Source organism: Gorilla gorilla, chromosome 10, assembly GCF_029281585.2.
Source record: "Gorilla gorilla gorilla isolate KB3781 chromosome 10, NHGRI_mGorGor1-v2.1_pri, whole genome shotgun sequence".
In the NCBI taxonomy this organism is placed as follows: Eukaryota; Metazoa; Chordata; class Mammalia; order Primates; family Hominidae; genus Gorilla; species Gorilla gorilla.
In genome coordinates, this window is record NC_073234.2 from 59,046,650 (window position 1) to 59,065,083 (window position 18,434).

At 37.5% G+C, this 18,434-nt stretch overlaps 1 protein-coding gene across 4 annotated transcripts in view; it reads left to right on the top strand.

Moving 5' to 3' along the window:
• Nucleotides 1–18,434, top strand: part of YAF2 (YY1 associated factor 2) — a 76,813-nt gene that overhangs the window by 12,036 nt on the left and 46,343 nt on the right. Inside the window, exon 3 of one of the 4 annotated variants that reach the window (XM_031001143.3) lies at nt 13,125–13,196. The exons of 2 other annotated variants lie outside the window; for them this stretch is intronic. In XM_031001143.3, coding sequence (XP_030857003.1) covers nt 13,125–13,196 — 72 coding nt within the window. Of the gene's footprint in view, nt 1–13,063; nt 13,197–18,434 lie in introns of all 4 variants that reach the window. One more of the 4 variants, XM_055358070.2, reaches the window with a different exon arrangement.

Consider the following 18,434-nt stretch of genomic DNA (forward strand, 5'->3'; position numbering starts at 1 on the left):
GTTTCCAGCTTCATCCATGTCCCTGCGAAGGACATGAACTCATCCTTTTTTATGGCTGCATGTGGCCATTATTAATAAAGCACTTCTGGTGGGGCGAGGTGGCTCACACCTGTAATCCCAGCATTTTTACAGGCTGAAGCAGGAGGATTGCTTGACAGGAGGATTGCTTGAGCCTAGGAGTTCAAGACTAGCCTGGGCAACATAGCGAGACCCTGTCTGTACAAATAAATAAATAAATATAAATAAAGCACTTTTGGTAAAATGTGCTTTAACATCATGGCCAATTTCCAGTTTGATTGATTACTTTCTCCCCTAAGAAATTTCACCCAAATTATGTTCTTTGAAACAGCTGGCACTTAATTGCTGGGTAAAGCCTTTTCTTTATCTTTTTGTTTGTGTATATATATATGTGTGTGTGTGTGTGTGTGTGTGTGTGTCTGTGTGTGTATGTATTTTAAAGAAACTGCTGTTTTTAAGATGATAGTTATATAATTGACGTAAAATTTCAGTAGACCGAAACTTCCTACATAGTATGCTGGCCCTATATGTAACTTTGAAGGAAAGAGGAATAAGCAAAGAAACCTTTCACCCAACTATGATAGTTTTATAAACCTCTTTCAAACAACTCGGGTGTCAATGTGGGCTCTAATATTAATTCTGTGACTGGATTTCTACCTTCTTCACCAGTCTCATAGGGTTGTTTGATGAGCAAATGGAAGTGTATATAGGAAGACATTCTGAGCACAGTAAAGCACTGCACGAGTGACAGATAATGAAAGACACAGCTTTTTACTGAGTTTCCAACACCAGAAACTACCAATGGTAACAAAAAAAAAAAAAAAAAAGAATTTGGCAGCAATAAATTATAAGCCACCATTTATTCCTTAACAGTAATGGCCACTACTTACAGAGCACTTACTGTGTGTCAGCCACTGTGATAATGGCTTTATCATTTAATCTTCTCAACAATGAGAATTAAAACCATTTAATCTTCTCAACAATGCTTTTGAAAGAAAAGGAAAAAAAAAATCCCTGAATATCATGCTGGCGATCATTGCCAATATAACCAATAAAATAGGTAACTTATGAAACAGACACTAAATAATGTAACCCTAGTACAAAATTATTTTATTTACAAAGTAGATGATTCCTGGGATGATTTTTCAAGTATTGAATATATATAAATTTAACAATCCTGCCGTTTTATGTAAGCACACTTGTATAGTGCTTTACTGTGTTCAGAGTGTTTTCCTATATATCGTTCTATTTGCTCATCAAACCGCCCCTATATGGCTGGTGAGGAAGATGGTCCGCTAGTCAAATAATTAACGTTACAGCCTAGATTGAAACCTGGGTTGTTGGATTACTGGTTGATCTTTTCACTCCTTTGTCTTTAATAAAGAGGTTTATAAAACCATCCTAGTTGAATGAAAGGTTTTTTTGCTTATTTCTCTTTCCTTCAAGGTTAGATATAGGGCCAACATTGGTAGAAAGTTTAACATTCTGTGGAATATCAAGTTTTCATTCAAGGATTTGGTGAAACCTTAGTGTTTTTTTCTTTAAGGTATGTTTTCCTTAAATCTTTACAGCTTGGAATAATTATTTAACAAATGTTTGTTGATCATTTATTGAACACCTACAGTGTTTTGTTTATTGGCTTTCATGGTTGTTAAGACGGTACCTTTTGTTATATGAGCTGTGATTTATAATCATGTTTTAAAAGATTCTGTATGTACTTCATTCTACAATATTGTTTATTGTGGGAAATTATAGAATTACTGAGAATTCTAGAGCTAAAAGGAACCTTTGAAGTGTTTCTAGAGTGTTTAGTCACATCCTGAGCCAGACAAGTTTTTATTACTTGAAACCTTAATGGTAGACAGATAAGAGCGTCTTCAGAGGGAAGATCTTGAGAGATTCTAAGTAGAGAGGCTTGTATTAAACTTTTGAAATGGGCTGAGACTACTATTGTTTTCAAAACCTTCTTGTTGGGATTTTCAGCTAAGTTTGGAGGATTCTTAATTGTGGAACTTGGGGAACTAACATATTTAGCAATCTGCTGGGTGAGGTCTTTTCTATTTGTTGAAACTCATGGCTCTAGCCTCGTATCCTCTTGATAGGTAAGAAAACAGGCTGGAAGTATTGTGACTTGGGTCAGTAGTGATCAGTGTGAGATTTAGAAATCTGAATTTCCAGCCACTTAAAAAAATTTTTTTTTAAGAGATAGAGTCTTGCTCTGTCACCCAGGCCGGAGTGCAGTGGTGCGATCATAGCTTACTATAACCTCAAACTCCTGGGCTCAAGCCTCAACTTCCCAAGTAGCTAGGACTACAGGCGTGCTCCATCACACCCAGGTAATTTTAAAATTTTTTGTAGAGATGAGGTCTTGCTATGTTGTCCAGCCTGGTCTCAAACTGCCTCAAGCACCCCTCCTGCCTCAGCCTCCCAAAGTGTTGAGATTACAGGTGTGAGCCACCATGCCTAGCCTCCAGTCCCATTTTATAACCTTGCTGTGGTAGCATTTAATTAAATTTGCTAGCAAGTAACTTCTTAAAGATTTCTTCTTATAATTTTGCCTATACCTAGATCTAGTGGTATACCTCTTGACAGTTTCTAACATTAGACCTACTACTTATAAATAATATGAGAACTTAAAAACAAGAACTAAATGTTAAAAATCTAGGCTAATAGTATGGTGAATAAAGAATAAAATGGCTGTCTTTTTTCCTATATTTACTAATATTTTTGAAGTACAAATGTTAACAAACTTCATTTTTATGTCTTTTATAACAACTTTTATTTTGCTGTATATCCTCACTTCTTTGATATCATAGTGTTTCTCAGGAGAAATACCAGTAAGTATTATTTGTCTCTTTTATTTGTGATACAAATATTAAGAATCACTGATAGTAATATAATCACTTTGATTATATGTGAATGTGTGAATGACTGGATGTGTGTGTATGGTGTAAAGTTTGTATAGCCCCCTGACAATTTTTAGACATATGAATTAAACAATTTCATCTTTACATGTTTTATAGTCTGATCAGGGTTCCTTTGCACAACATACTTTACTTTTATAGAACATACTAGGGACAGTCAACCCAGAATGGCAGCAAGTAAATGATTTTTATGCCAGGGAGGTAGCTGCTCAACAGGTAAAGCTCTTGGTGCATTTGTGGAGTAGGCAAAGTGATTTTGGTCTTCTTTCCTCTTTGTTCCATCCATTTTTGCTATTTGTCTTTTGTTTCTCCACAGCCCAAAGTCTCTTCACTAATATTTATTTCTAGGCTACCTTCTAAAATGTTATGATTGCTTCATTCTTTACTTCACCAACAGTTCTTCCTTTACTAGAAAATCTTTTATGTTTTATGTAAGTCTGAATAAAGTAATTGTTCTAAATGCTAATGTAAAGAATCTGGGTGTGGGGGATGGAGTTTTATTTTTTCCTTAAGATAATTCTTTTTCTCATGATTATAAAAGTATTATGTATACATTAAAGATTTAAGGAAGTATAAAGAGGAAGATAGTAATGATTATTTTCATATTATCATTCCAGTCAGAAGTTAGCTACTTCTAAAATGTTGTGTTTCCACTCTGTATTTTTGCGTAGATATTAGCATTTAAAATTGAAACTTGAAGTATCTCTCATTGGAAGAATGGGAAAAAAGTAGACTTTTTCCCATTTTAGGGCCTTCTCATAACCATTCTCACCTCATCTTGGTCCTCTAAGTTAGTCTCTGAGAAGTCCTCCAGTCTCTGAGAAGGCTCCAGTTTGTTTTGTCTTATTTAATTGAGCAGTTCTCAGTCTTATTTTACCAGGGAACTTTGTTTTTCAATTATAGTATAGATCATGTGGAGATGTGTTGTTATGTAGGATGTTGCTATCCAAGTGTGGTCCACAGACCAGTGGCGTTAGCATCACCTGGGAGCTTGTTAGAAATGCACAATCTCAGGCCTCATTGAGGACTTACTGAATCAGAACCTGCACTTTAACAGGATCTTTAGGTTATTTATATGCACATTAAAGTTTGAGAAACACTGCTGTATTTTTTCTGGATAAGATAATGAGGTGGACGGGGTATGAGGTATTCATCCCACTTCGAGCTGCCTTTTCCAAAGAGCTTTTCCCTCACGTTTTTGTGTGTGCACGTGTGTGTGCAGGCAGGGTTGTATGTATGGGTGTGTGCCTGGGCATGCATATGTGTACAGGAATGTGGGTATGTGGGCATCTCTCTGTGTCTGTATCTCTGGTCCCGCTTTCTGTTTAGCAGACACTTCTCTGAATGAGCTTAATGAACTCTCATGTCCAAAAATGCTTTCTCTGTTATACCTCCTATCTCTTATCCCTGCTCCCAGTATCTGTACACAGCTGTACATTCCTTCAACCATACGGCTCATCCAAGGCCATCTTTGGGAAGCCTTCTGTGAAAGAGCAGGCTTCAGGAAATAAGAGGGTAAAGAGGAGAGAGGTTTGCCTGTTAGAATCAAGTAACAAGCTTTTTGGGGTAGACGAGACCTGGCTTTCCCTCAGGAGGCCCAGTGGTTTCAAATTGTGTTGAGTGGATTCCTAAGGTTTCATGGAATTGGCTCAGTGGGAGCAAGCAAGTGGGGCTCTGTGGTTGCCCACTTCACTTCATCCAGGTCATTTATGCCATTATATATTTTATTAGGATTTCTCTTAATTTGTATTTTATAAGGGTGTTTTGCAAAACATTTTTGGAAAATCACTGCCCTCTTTTACCACTCAAATTCTTTTCAGCACAGGCTAGGTTAATTGTGACTGGATTACCTACCCTCACATTTCAAAAAGAAGAGCTATTAGTGAGTTTTGTAGGGTGGCAGGAGAGATTTGAAGCTTTCTTTCTTGAAAGCCCTTTCTCTCTCCCTCCTTCCCTATATCTTTCCTTTTTTCCCCCCACTCATCTTGTTAGACACATTTGTTCTTTTTAAGGACCAAGATTAGTAAGGCTCAGAGCTACATAATCGACTGATTAAATTAGTAATGAGCATTATAATTTACAGATGAAACATATGTTAAATTCATAATGCTATCAAAGTATACATTTTGATAACATAAGATTATTTTGGGAGCCAGTCATAATCCCAAAAGATAGGGTCCCGAATGCCATAATCTCAAATGTTGAAATCCTGAAAAATCAACATCCTTAAAGTCTAAAATCCCCCAAATCACAATCCTGAAAGGTCAAAATCCCAAAAATGTATTCTGGAAAAAATAATACATTTTTTAAAAGACACATACATTTTAAAAAGGGGATTTATTTGAGAAACAGATAAAAACAACAATTCATAGGCCACTTTACACAATGAAATAGGCAATAATATTTTTGCAAGCATAGACACTAAGGTATACTAACAACAGTCATGAAGATATAAAATTTACGAGCAGACAAACCATATTCATCAGTCAAAAAGGGAAGTGTATACTTGCATATCATTGTGGTTGGTAATTGTGTGCACCTAGCTTTATAACTGCAGTAATCTGAAATACCATGAAATACCTAAGCCTTGATGAGATCGATAATCATCTGTGTGTGTGTGTGTGTGTGTGTGTGTGTGTGTGTTTCCTAGTAGCCTGATGTAGACTGTCACATAAAAATTTGGACCTTACCAGCAAGTTCTAATGTCTAGAAAGTACTCTGGTAGTGTAATAGGAGTAAGCAGTATATATAGACTTAAGAATTAAGCCAGTAAAAGCAGAATTTTTTACTGTTTGCCATAGTTAAAGAGTACATCTGTTTTCAAGGTTGGGATTGTCTGAGCATGGTCATGGTCTTTTTTAGGCCACTGTGCCATTTTATATATTATGCTGTTTCTTCTGCCCTCTACTTCCCCATCCTCCACAATTTCATGGTCTTTATGATTGCTCAGGCTTCATCTCTGAAGGCTAAGCATTCCTTTGTCTCTAGGTCAGAGTGAATGCCCTCTCAATTACTCTTAAAGAATTCTCTGCTAAAAGTGATGATATATTTACACAGTGTATTGAAAATATTTTATATTTGTTTCTTTCCTTCCTGAGGGCTGTACCATTGGTCCCATTATCACATTTCAGTTTAAATCCCCTCCTTGACATTTATATTCGTGTGATTTTTTGGTGGTAATTAAATATAAGTGATAAAATGAATTTAGCACATTTCTTAGTTAATGATAATGATAATTGTAATAATATTTTTAAAATTCTCAATGCCCATCACAGTGTCTTGTGTAGGTACTGATAAAAATGAACTGCAAAAGCCCCTTTATTATATATCTGATTCTGTTGCTGCTTTAAACTGCTTTCCATTTCTTGTTTTTTAAGGAATATTTATATAATTTCATAATTTTGTGAGTTAGATGGAATATGTTAGTGGATGTTAATTGTCTCCCCACCTATATTTATGGGTGTTAGCGCAACTGCTTTGCTAGTTGCAAAGCTGTATTATCAGAGTAAAAGTGTATTTGTAAACTGTATGGGAACTAAAAATTAGGAATAAAACCATTTTCTTATAAAAAAAATTATACCCATTTTACTGGATAGAAGAACTTACATCTATCTAAGCTACCTGCGTGTTCAATTATCAGCAGTTTTAAAAATGTTTTCTTTTACCAGCAGTATAATGCATGATTGAAACCACAGCCGATAGATTTTATTCTCTCTTGTGTCATGCTTACTTTCTTGCTGAATCTTAGCTAGAGGCAGAGAAACCATTTTGATAGTCTAGGCAAGAGGCAGTAATGTCCTGAACAAGGGGAATGCCAGATGGGAGACAGAAATGAATGTATTATAGATGTGTTTAGGAGAGATCTGTGGAACTTGATGGTTGATTGGATATGGTTGTGGGAGGCAGGAAGTTGGGTCATAGTGAAGGGGAGGTATCAAGGATGAATCTCAGGATTCTGGCTTAAGCAGTTGAGTGAGTGGTGTTAGTTCTCACTGAGATAGCAAATAGGAAGACAGGTTTGGGGGAAGGTAATAGTTTGCCTATAGATTTGTTGAATTTGGGGTGCCTGGGGAAAATTTGAGAGGGAAGATCTCTGAAGCAGTTTGGATATGTTGGTTAAGGCTTAGGAAGGAGAAAAGGGCTGTAAATACATATTTGATAGTCATTTGTACACATGATTTGAGTTGAAGCTGTAGGAGTGGGTAAGACAGATCAGGGAGGGAATAGATTGCCTACCATGAGAAAAGAGACCTAGGAGAGACTTTTGAGGAACATCTTTATTTTTTTACAGTGGTAGAAGAAGAGCATCCCACAAAGAAGAAGAAAGAAATGGAGAAGGAAAAAAAATTAATAGGGAGTAAGAAATCCAGGAGAGTGTAACAATACAGAAACAGAGGGAAGAGGATATTTTCAAAAAGAGGGGGGTGTGTTTAGCCATCTCCAATGGCTTTTGCTTTCATCAGACAGAATCTTAATTTTTCTCTCAAGTTCCATGTAGTATTTGTTTTAATAAGTATGGCATTTAGATTTGTATTTTTAAGTTGTAATAAGATAATACTTCTGCGTAGTGATTGTCCTCAGCTTTTCATGTTACAATAATTCTGGTTTATATTTATAGGCTAAATAAAGGAGGTAGGAAGATAAGTAAAATTATGTTAGTAACTAACTTTGTTTCCCAAGGATATAATTATCTAGTAATATCTATCTTGAAGTCTATGCCTCTAACAATGACTTTAGATTATAGCTACAAAATGTGATAGAATTAACAACAAAAAATCCCAAAACATTGGGTACTTGTTGGTGTCAAGAATTTAAGTGGTAAGTAAATGTACAGTAGCTTTATTTATTTATTTATTTATTTATTTATTTTTTGAGATGGAATCTCGCTCTGTCGCCTAGGCTGCTGGAGTGCAGTGGCGCAATCTGGGCTCACTGCAACCTCTGCCTCCTGGTTTCAAGTGATTCTCCTGCCTCAGCCTCCCGAGTAGCTAGGACTACAGGCGCAATCATGCCTGGCTAATTTTTTTTGGTGTTTTTAGTAGAGACAGGGTTTTGCCATGTTGGCCAGGCTGTCTTGAACTCCTGATCTCAAGTGATCTGCCCGCCTCAGCCTCCCAAAGTGCTGGGATTACAGGTGTGAGCCACCATGCCCCGCCACTGTATGGTAGCTTTGAAAACTCCTGGGAGATTGCATGGTTAATTGTGAGGGAATATGTATGGTTTGAAGAAACCCTTATTTTCTGTTTTTAGGAGTAATGAATCATAGCACTGTTTAATGATTGGTTAACCAAGCAAATCACAGCACATATTTTAAAACTTCATTTGTTCTATAAAGTAACAGCTATCTCTGAAGTACACTGGAGTTTTTTTTCTTTTTTCAATTTCAATTTTATATAGATATGAGGTCTCACTATGTTGCCTAGGCTGGTCTCGAACTCCTGGGCTCTTGCGATCCACCTCAGCCTCCCAAAGTGCTGGAATTACAGGTGTTAGCCATTGCACCCAGCCTACACTGGATTTCATATGATTTACAATGCCTAAAGATTCAGGTTTTAGGAGTGCTGAATAACAAAGTTATTTAGAACATAGGCAGAATAAGAAAGGAGTAGCCAAGACTCTAGAACTAAAAATCAGTGAGTGGCTTATGAATTTCAAAAATATTTTAATTACTCATTAAACATTAAAATGGTATTTTGAGGCAGGTGCTGGGCTAGGTAATGGAGTTACAGAGGAGAACAAGACACATTTTTACCCTCATGGAATTTATTTATTTATTTATTTATTTATTTATTTAATTTAAGATGGAGGAGTCTCACTCTGTTGCCCAGGCTGGAGTGCAGTGGTGCCATCTCAGCTCACTGCAACCTCTGCCTCCCAGGTTCAAACGATTCTCCTGCCTTAGCCTCCTGAGTAGCTGGGACTGCAGGCGCCTGCCACCACGCCTGGTTAATTTCCATATTTTTAGTAGAGAAGGGGTTTCACCATGTTGGCCAGGCTGGTCTCGAACTCTTGACCTCAAGTGATCCACCCACCTCAGCCTCCCAAAGTGCTGGAATTACAGGCGTGAGCCACTGTGCCTGGCCAGCTCTCATGGAATTTAAGGTGCAAACAAAAAAATACCAAAAAAAAAATCATTGCAGAGTGTGGCAACAACAGGAATTATTTGAAATGGGTGAAGAGGAGAGGCTTCTCTGAGTGGGTGGCATTTAATCAGAAAGCAGAAGGATAAGAGGAGGCCGGGCATGGCGGCTCACACCTGTGATCCCAGCACTTTGGGAGGCTGAGGCCATTGGATCACTTTAGCTCAGGAGTTCGAGACCAGCCTGGGCAACGTGGCAAAACCCCATCTCTACAAAAAGTACAAAAATTAGCCGGGCATGGTAGCATGAGCCTGGTTTCCCAGCTACTTGGAAGGCTGAGGTAAGAGAATGGCTTGAGCCCAAGAAGGGGAGGTTGCAGTGAGCTGAGATTGTGCCACTGCACTCCAGCCTGGGCAAAAGCCAGACCTTGTCTCAAAGAAAAGGATAAGAGGAGGTATTTGTGAAAGAGTTGTAGTTAACGGCAAGTTGAAAGCTCTTTGGTTAGGAGTTTGTTTTACATTGAGCAAAGACTAGTGCATAGTGAGGCAGAGGGTGAGTGGCATCAGATGAAGGTGAGCAAGTGGGTAAAATGCCAGATCACAATTTAGTCGTAAATGATACGACACTGAGATTTTATTGGAAGTGTAACAAGAAGCCATTTAATGAGTTTAAGTGTGGAAGTGCTCTGTGGCTTCTGTAAGGAGAATGGACTGGCAGGCTGCAGGAATGTGTAAATAGAAAGACTAGTTGGGCTTTTCTAGTTAGGTGAAAGATAATGGGGCATATTAATGCCCTTTATCTAGATGACCCTTTTCTGATATTTATTCCAATTAGAAATGGAGGTCTGTGTAGTACCCCTGTTTGAATTTTGAGATTAGATAAAAGAGAATGAGTTTGTACCTTACTGTTACTAATACCTTGATGTACGTTTCCATAAAAAGGTCATTAATATACACGCACTGAAGACTTTTTAAGGTATGGCATTTCAGTACTTATGGTTTTATATGTACTTTTAAAATGATAATGAAATTATGTTAAAGCAGAATGATTTGCATGAACATGTTGAAATGTAATAGAGGAATTTCTATTTTAAAAAGTTATTTATTCAATGGAAATAAAAAAGGATGACTTTCCCTAAGGAAGGAAAATGAGACATTTAGAGCCACTCAAGTTGGCTTGAGACAATTGAAATTTGCGATGTTAGAAAAATTTGTCATTGTTTTATAAAATAGTTTTACACAGAAATTATTTACTTTAGAGATGGCTATTAAGAATTGACTTGAAAAGTAAGGTAAGGCTTCAAAATCTGGTCAGATTAATTTAAATAATATAATAGAATTTTGTTCTTTTTCCCACCTTTTCTCTCACAAGCCTGCAGTCAGCTTAGGGCTCAACTGAGGAAGGATCCATTTGCAAGCTCACTCATGTGGTTGTCAGCAGACCTTAGAACACCTGCTTCCAAGTTAACTCACATGTCTATTGTCAGGCCTCAGGCATCTGGCTGTTGGCCAGAGACATCAGTTTATTGCTATGTGGGCTTCTCTTTTCTATAGGCTCAGAACATAACAGCTTGTTTGCCCCAGAGCAAGATACCTGGACAGTGAGAGAAAGGCCCGCCTTGGACTCCCAAAGTGCTGGGATTACAGGCTTGAGCCACCGTGCCTGGCCTCTTAATGACATCTTTTATATTAGCTTATACCATTAGGATAAAATATTTGCATTATTGCTCCTTGATCTGTTTTATCACTATAAACATATAAGACCTTTGTGCTATGTACTTACTCCAGTGACTAGGAGTCTAGTAAACTAGCAAAGTTACCTAGATGACCCTTTTCTGATATTTATTCCAATTAGAAATGGAGGTCTGTGTAGTACCCCTGTTTGAATGGGTCATTTAAAAGTGAATGGATTTATTACTGTTATACTTAACTCAAATTTATAGAAAAATGCATGCATTTACCCAAGGCAATTTGTATCTTAAATTTAAGTAAGAATCTATCACAGATCTTGACAATCTTGACAGGTGTGTTGTCAACCTAACAAATACAAATATGACCTCATAACAGGATTGAAATAAAAGATTTTCATTAGAATTACATTTTGAATTTGATTGTGTAGAATGATTTTACAGACCATTTTATCCCATTTATTTTTTGTTTGTTTTGTTTTCTTTCATTTATTCAGTGGTGAGTTAGTTACTAGACTATTCTTAAAGGAAAAACTATACACTTTCTTTGTTTTCATAGAATGAAGAATCATGAAATCATAAGTTTCTTGAAGGAAGGAGGTGATTATTTAGAAGCATGATGGTAAAGGGTATTAAAATATATCTGTATCTAGTACCTGCTAGTGTAGTTACTAGTGTTAGAAGTCATCACTGCTGTGGCACATTAAAATGAATATGATGAATATATATTGATTAATGTGTATTCAGTTAAAGGTAATGTAATATTTTCATATGAGCTTGAAGATAAATTTCTTTTGGAGAGATTTTTTTCTTTTAATTAGAAATAGTTTTTATTTCAGTGACAGCCATTTTTAGGCAATTATTTTAAAAGTTTAAAATTTGCTGTATTTCTTTTGTACAAGTATTTAAATTATAATTAGCATTATTAATATTTTTCAATGACTGGCATACTTTTGTTTGTGTTTGGGGTGTCAATAGGTGACAAATGGTTAAAGACTTTTTTTTTTTTTTGAGATGAAATCTTGCTGTGTCTCCCAGGCACGATCTTGGCTCACTGCAACCTCCGCCTTCTGGGTTCAAGCTATTCTCCTGCCTCAGCCTCCTGAGTAGCTGGGATTATAGGCACCTGCCACTACACCCGGCTAATTTTTGTATTTTTAGTAGAGACGGGGTTTCACTATGTTAGTGAGGCTGGTCTAGAATTCCTAACCTCAGCTAATCCGCCCACCTCGGCCTCCCAAAGTGCTGGAATCACAGGTGCAAGCCACCGTGCCTGGCTGACTTTTTTTAATTTTTATTTTTTGACAGAGTCTCCCTCTGTTGCCCAGGCTGGAGTGCAATGGCACGACTTGGCTCATTGCAACCTCCACCTCCCGAGTTCAAGCAATTCTTCTGCCTCAGCCTCCCTAATAGCTGGGATTACAGGCGCATGCCACCACACCTGGCTACTTTTTGTATTTTTAGTAGAGATGGGGTTTTACCATGTTGGTCAGGCTGGTCTTGAACTCCCAACCTCAGGTGATCCACCTGCCTTGGCCTCCAAAAGTGTTGGGATTACAGGCGTGAGCCACTGTGCCTGGATGACTTTTTTTTTTTTTTTTTTTTTTGGAGACAGAGTCTCGCTCTGTCATCCAGGCTGGAGTGCAGCGGCACGGTCTCCGCTCACTGCAACCTCTGCTTCCCAGGTTCAAGCAGTTCTCGTGCCTCAGCCACCCGAGTAGCTGGGATTACAGTCATGCACCACCATGTCCATCTAATTTTTGTATTTTCAGTAGAGATGAGGTTTTGCCATATTGGCCAGGTTGGTCTCGAACTCCTGATCTCAGGTGATCTGCTTGCCTCAGCCTCCCAAAGTGCTGGGATTACAGGCGTGAGCCACCACGCCTGGCCTGGTTAAAGACTTGAGTGATAAAATGAGAATTGTATTGATGCATTTTATCTGAATTCTAACATATTATTAGTCCACTATGGTGGCTTCTATACCAAAATCTAGTGAATGTTAATGACAATGGCTAGTTAAGAAATGATAGATTTTGATCAACTAATTATTCTTGTACTAATATAAAATATAATGATATTGTTTCAGCAAAATGAAATAGCCTGGTGGCTGATATTTTTGTATATTAAAATATAGCAGCCATTATAGTAGACATTTTAAAATGAAACCATTCTAATGATTTCCTTATGTTTCTGATAATGTGAGAAGTTTCCACTGACATTATATTTAGCAAATTGTTTTCATATTTACTTTGATACATGTGTATATAGTTATCTAGTGAATTTATGCTTTCTTCTGTAGTTCTACGTGTGATAATGATCTCAAATAAAATGAAATAATCTTCTTATTCTGATAGAGAAGAAAAAGCTGGATCACTTACCAGTAACTGGAGTTCTCCTATTGGGTAATCTCCACAGATCCACATTGTTTGAAGTTATTGTGAGTGCCTCGAGGACCAAGGAACCGTTGAAATTTCCAATTTCAGGAAGGTAAGCAAGTGCACTGAAGCATGTCTCTAGCATCTCCCAAATCCCCTCCCCCAAACTTTCTTACATATACGTCTGTACTGCATGCCCCCTCAGTTCCAGTGGATGCCCATCAGGAAGATTCTCATGCTGAACAGAAGGGCAAGAGAGGTGGATCTGTGAGTGAAAAGACCCAATAGGATAACTCAAGTTACTGGTAAGTAATCTAGTTTTCACAAACTTGAGTTTTTTTTCCCCCCAAATTTTGTCCCTTGAGAAGGAGTTTGTTTAATTGAAAAGAAAGGAAGTTACTTGGGATAGCTTCTTTTTGTATGTTTGATATGGATTATGGAAATTATTGTGTGGACAGTAAATACTGAGCTATTAATGGGTGTATGAGTAAAAAGTATGACATTAATTTTAAAGTATCTTATTTACGTAATAGCTGCTTCTAAAAAATTATACATTTAGTTGGCCGGGCTTGCTGACTCACACTTGTAATCCCAGTACTTTTGGAGGCCAAGGCGGATGGATCACCTGAGGTCAGGAGTTCGAGAACAGCCTGACCAACATAGAGAAACCCTGTCTCTACGAAAAATAGAAAATTAGCCGGGCATGGTGGTGCATGCTTGTAATCCCAGCTATTCGGGAGGCTGAGGCAGGAGAATCGCTTGAACCCAGGAGGCAGAGGTTGCGGTGAGCTGAGATTGTGCCATTGCTCTCCAACCTGGGCAACAAGAGCGAAACTCTGTCTCAAAAAACAAAAAATTATGCATTTACTGGCTTTGGTAAATGGTTTAGTTGTTCTAAAGCAATATAGGGAAGCCAAATGTTGAATTCTTGTATACATTTCTTTATGATGTTGCTTTTTTGAAGTAAATACTTATATTGTAAAATTTATGCAGATGTCATATTTGGTGAATTTCTTTTGGCACAGTAGTACTGACCAGCAAGGATAGTTTTATATTAATTGACTAGCACTTTTTTTTTTTTTTTTTTTTTTTGAGACAAAGTCTGGCTCTATCGCCCAGGCTAGAGTGCAGTGGTGTGATCTTGGCCTACTGCAACTTGTGCCTCCTGGGCACAAGCCATCCTCCCACTTCAGCCTCCTGAGTAGCTGGGACTACAGTTGCACACCACCATGCTCGACTAATTTTTTTATTTTTTATAGAGATGGGGTTTTGCCATGTTGCCCAGGCTGATCTCGAACTCATGAACTCAAATGATCTGCCCACCTTGGCTTCCCTAAGTGTTGGGATTACAGGTGTGAGCCACTGCTCCTGGCCTGACTAGCACTTTTTTTTTTTTTCCTAGCACTTCTTAATGACAGTTTTCAATGTATCTTGAACTTCATTGAAAGTATATTTGAAAAATAATATAGGATATGTTGCAAGTCTATTTACCACTTCCTTGTTTGTAGTGAAAATACTTGATGTGAATTGTGACAGAATTGGTTCAGTTTGAGCTGCCTGATTTCCTCAGGTACCAAATAACTTATTGAATTGATATTTGTAAATGTTACTATATAGTTTCTTGCTTCTCATTTCTCTCCCACTCATTTTGCATTATTACTAGGTTCTATTTCTAAAAAAGGCATTTTAAATATAAAGAGCTCGTAGTGGTGTCCTGCTTATAGCTGTTTTACAAAACTTTCATCCGTTTGCTGGATACTTGAGGCCTCCTGCTATCCAATTCCATTCTGTTTATCTAGCCTTAATTTCTTCAGTTTGAAACTTTTGTTTGTTCTTACCTGCATAGTTATATTTACACTTGGTTTGTGGTTTCTCACTTTCTTCAGATAGCCTTTTCTGCATTCTGATTTCTGTACTTTAAAGTTGAGGCAAGTCTTACCCCTTTTATCAGTCCTTTTATGCTGTATATTTGTTATCTTCAATTCTTCAGTAGAAAAGTGGGATGTGTGTAAGATTGTATTAATTCATGGAATTTATTTAATACAGTACCTTAGCAGCACCCAGTTAATACCCTTATTGGCTAGTATTTGGCTATAGATTGATCTTAACCATTTTTGTGGTTATAGTTAGCTGAATAATACAGTTTAGCCCTTAAACATTAGCTTTAGGTTGTATTGCTATTTTTAAATTTTAATTTAATTTAATTTAATTTTTATTTTTTAAAATAAAGTGAGACAGTCTCACTCGATCGCCCAGGCTAGGGTGCAGTGGCGTGATCTCCATTCACTGCAACCTCCGCCTCCCAGGTTCAAGCAATTCCCTTGCCTCAGCCTCCCAAGTAGCTGGGATTACAAGCATCTGCCACCAGGCCTGGCTACCTTTTTTGTATATTTAGTAGAGACAGGATTTCACCATGTTAGCCAGGTTTTGAACTTCTGACCTCAAGTGATCTGCCCGCCTCGGCCTCCCAAAGTGTTAGGATTACAGGCATGAGCCACGGCGCCTGGCCATATTGCTATTTTTAAAAAATATACAGCTCTTTTTAAAAAATTTATTATTTTATTTTTTACACAGGTATGTTGTGTAATAAAAATATGCAACTCTTAAACTGGGTTTTTAGGTTCTTTGAGAGCAAGCATAGGATTTTATGGTTTATCTTACCTAGTTCCTAACATCAGTGACTGAGATTAAATCATCCCCACTGAAATACTAGCTTTTCATATAGATTTATGAATAAACTTACCAGTTTTTTGTTTGTTTGTTTGTTTTGTTTTTTGTTTGTTTGTCTTTTTGAGACAGAGTCTCGCTCTGTCACCCAGGCTGGAGTGCAGTGGCACGATCTCGGCTCACTGCAAGCTCTGCCTCCTGGGTTCACGCCATTCTCCTGCCTTAGCCTCCCAAGTAGCTGGGACTACAGGCGCCCGCCACCACGCCCGGCTAATTTTTGTATTTTTAGCAGAGATGGGGTTTCACCGTGTTATCCAGGATGGTCTTGATCGCCTGACCTTGTGATCCGCCCGCCTCGGCCTCCCAAAGTGCTGGGATTACAGGCATGAGCCACCGTGCCCGGCCTACACTTACCAGTTTTTTAATGTATAAAGCAGTTTCATTTGGCTCATCAGTCTTATTTGTACCATATTTTTTTCTTAAAAACAATTTTTCCCTTTAAAAGCTGGTATAGTGAAATTCTAATTATTTAGTATAATATTATTAATAATTTATCTTGTGGCATATAAAAAGAGTATATAGTTTTCAGAGTATAGAGTAGCTTCACTTAAAGATTTAGTGTTAGAAAACAAAGTGGAAATACAGTATCCTTGATTTTTGCAGTTTGAATATCTTAGAAGATTATTGCTTTCTTTTCAGAAATGAAGGAAGGAAATGCTCTTTGACAGATTGTCTCTTCTAAATAATCATCAGAAAGCAGTTTGTCCAATCATTAGATAAGCCAAGATAAAGAACATTTAGTCAGATGACTTAAATACTAGTTTTGAATCTACTGCTGCATGTCTTTGTATGATTCTGTTCAATCTCATAGTTTCTTTGGTGTGAATGATATGGTCGTTATATTGAGAGTGCTTTTATTCTTTGGAGAAATATATTGAAATATTCCAAGTGAAGTATCATGTTGGGCTCAGGAGTGGGTTCAGAAAAAAAAGTGTGTGGATATTTGGGTGTGGTGTGTGCAAGTATATGGAGAGAGAGAGAAAAAAGGTAAAGCAAACGTTGTAAATGTTAATTTTGAATCTGGGTAGAAGGTATATGGGTCATTGTACTTTCAACTTTTCTATGGCTTTGAAATTTAAAAAAAAAGATGAGGAGAAAGTGTTTTAAAAAGAACTTTATTGTGCTTCAATTTCTCCAATTCTAAAATGGGAATAATAGAACTTTTCATGCCTTGAAGCAGGTAGGCACAGTGGCATAACATTTGGCAGAATAGCAGCCAAGAGAATTCCTAAAAAGTGATTTTTTTTTTGTCGTTAGAGAAGTGATTTATAATGGAGAACTTTTCAAAGAACAGTTTGTCTAAGGTGATTTAGCTTAAAATTTCAGTTACTTTTTTTTTTTTTTAAATATGGAGTCTTACTCTGTCGCCCAGGCTGGAGTGCAGTGGCGCTATCTCGGCTCACTTCAGTCTCCACCCCCCGGGTTCAAGCGATTCTCCAGCCTCAGCCTCACGAGTAGCTAGGTCTACAGGTGTGCGCCACCGCGTCCACTTAATTTTTGTATTTTTAGTAGAAATGGGGTTTTGCCATGTTGGCCAAGCTGGTCTCGAACTCCTGACCTCAGGTGATCTGCCCGCCTCAGCCTCCCAAGGTGCTGGGATACGGGCGTGAGCCACTGCGCCCAGCCAGACGTCAGTTACTTTTTTTTTTTTTTTTTTAACTAAGAGCATATTGCATTATAATTGACAAGAACAGTTACTTCAGAAACAATAAATATTTATGTAAAATAACCAATTAAAATCTTGAAAAATATAGCTTGTAATAAAATAACTCAATAAATGGGTAAAATAGAAGATTTGACACAGCTAAAGAGAGAAGTTACTAATTTGAAGAAAGAAATGAGTACTCCTCCGGACAAGCACAGAGAAATGCAGAAAAATGAAGAGGTGAAAAATATGGAAGAAAAGATGACACTTAGAGGATAGATTGAGCAGTTCCAATATAGGTCTAATTGGAGTTTTAGAAGAGAGCATACACAGAAGAGTGGAGAAGCAATATTAAAGGAAAAATGATTAAGAATTTTCAAGAATTAAAAAACAAAATGGAAATTACAAAATAATTAGAACTAAATCACAACAAAAGTGTATCAAAATTCGAGGGATGCACAAAAAATGGTACTTGGGGATAAATTTATAATCTTTAATGAATGTATTAGATTGAAAGATTGAAAATAAATGAGCCAGCTCTTCAATTTAAAAAACTAAAAAAAGAGTAGAGCCAAAGGAAGAAGAGGAAATAATAAAAATGAAAACAGAATTTGGTGAACTAGAAAATAATCAGCAGTGACCGGGCGCGGTGGCTCACGTCTGTAATCCCAGCACTTTGGGAGGCCGAGGTGGGTGGATCATGAGGTCAGGAGTTCAAGACCAGCCTGGCCAAGATGGTGAAAGCCTGTCTCTACTAAAAATACAAAACTTAGCCAGGCATGGTGGCAGGCGCTTGTAATCTCAGCTACTCAGGAGGCTGAGGCAGAGAATTGCTTGAACACAGGAGGTGGAGGTTGCAGTGAGCTGTAATTGTGCCACTGCACTCCAGCCTGGGTGACAGAGCGAGACTCCGTCTCAAAAAAAAAAAAAAAAAGAAAATAAGCAGCAGCAAGAAAAACAATGTCGTGATCAGTCAAA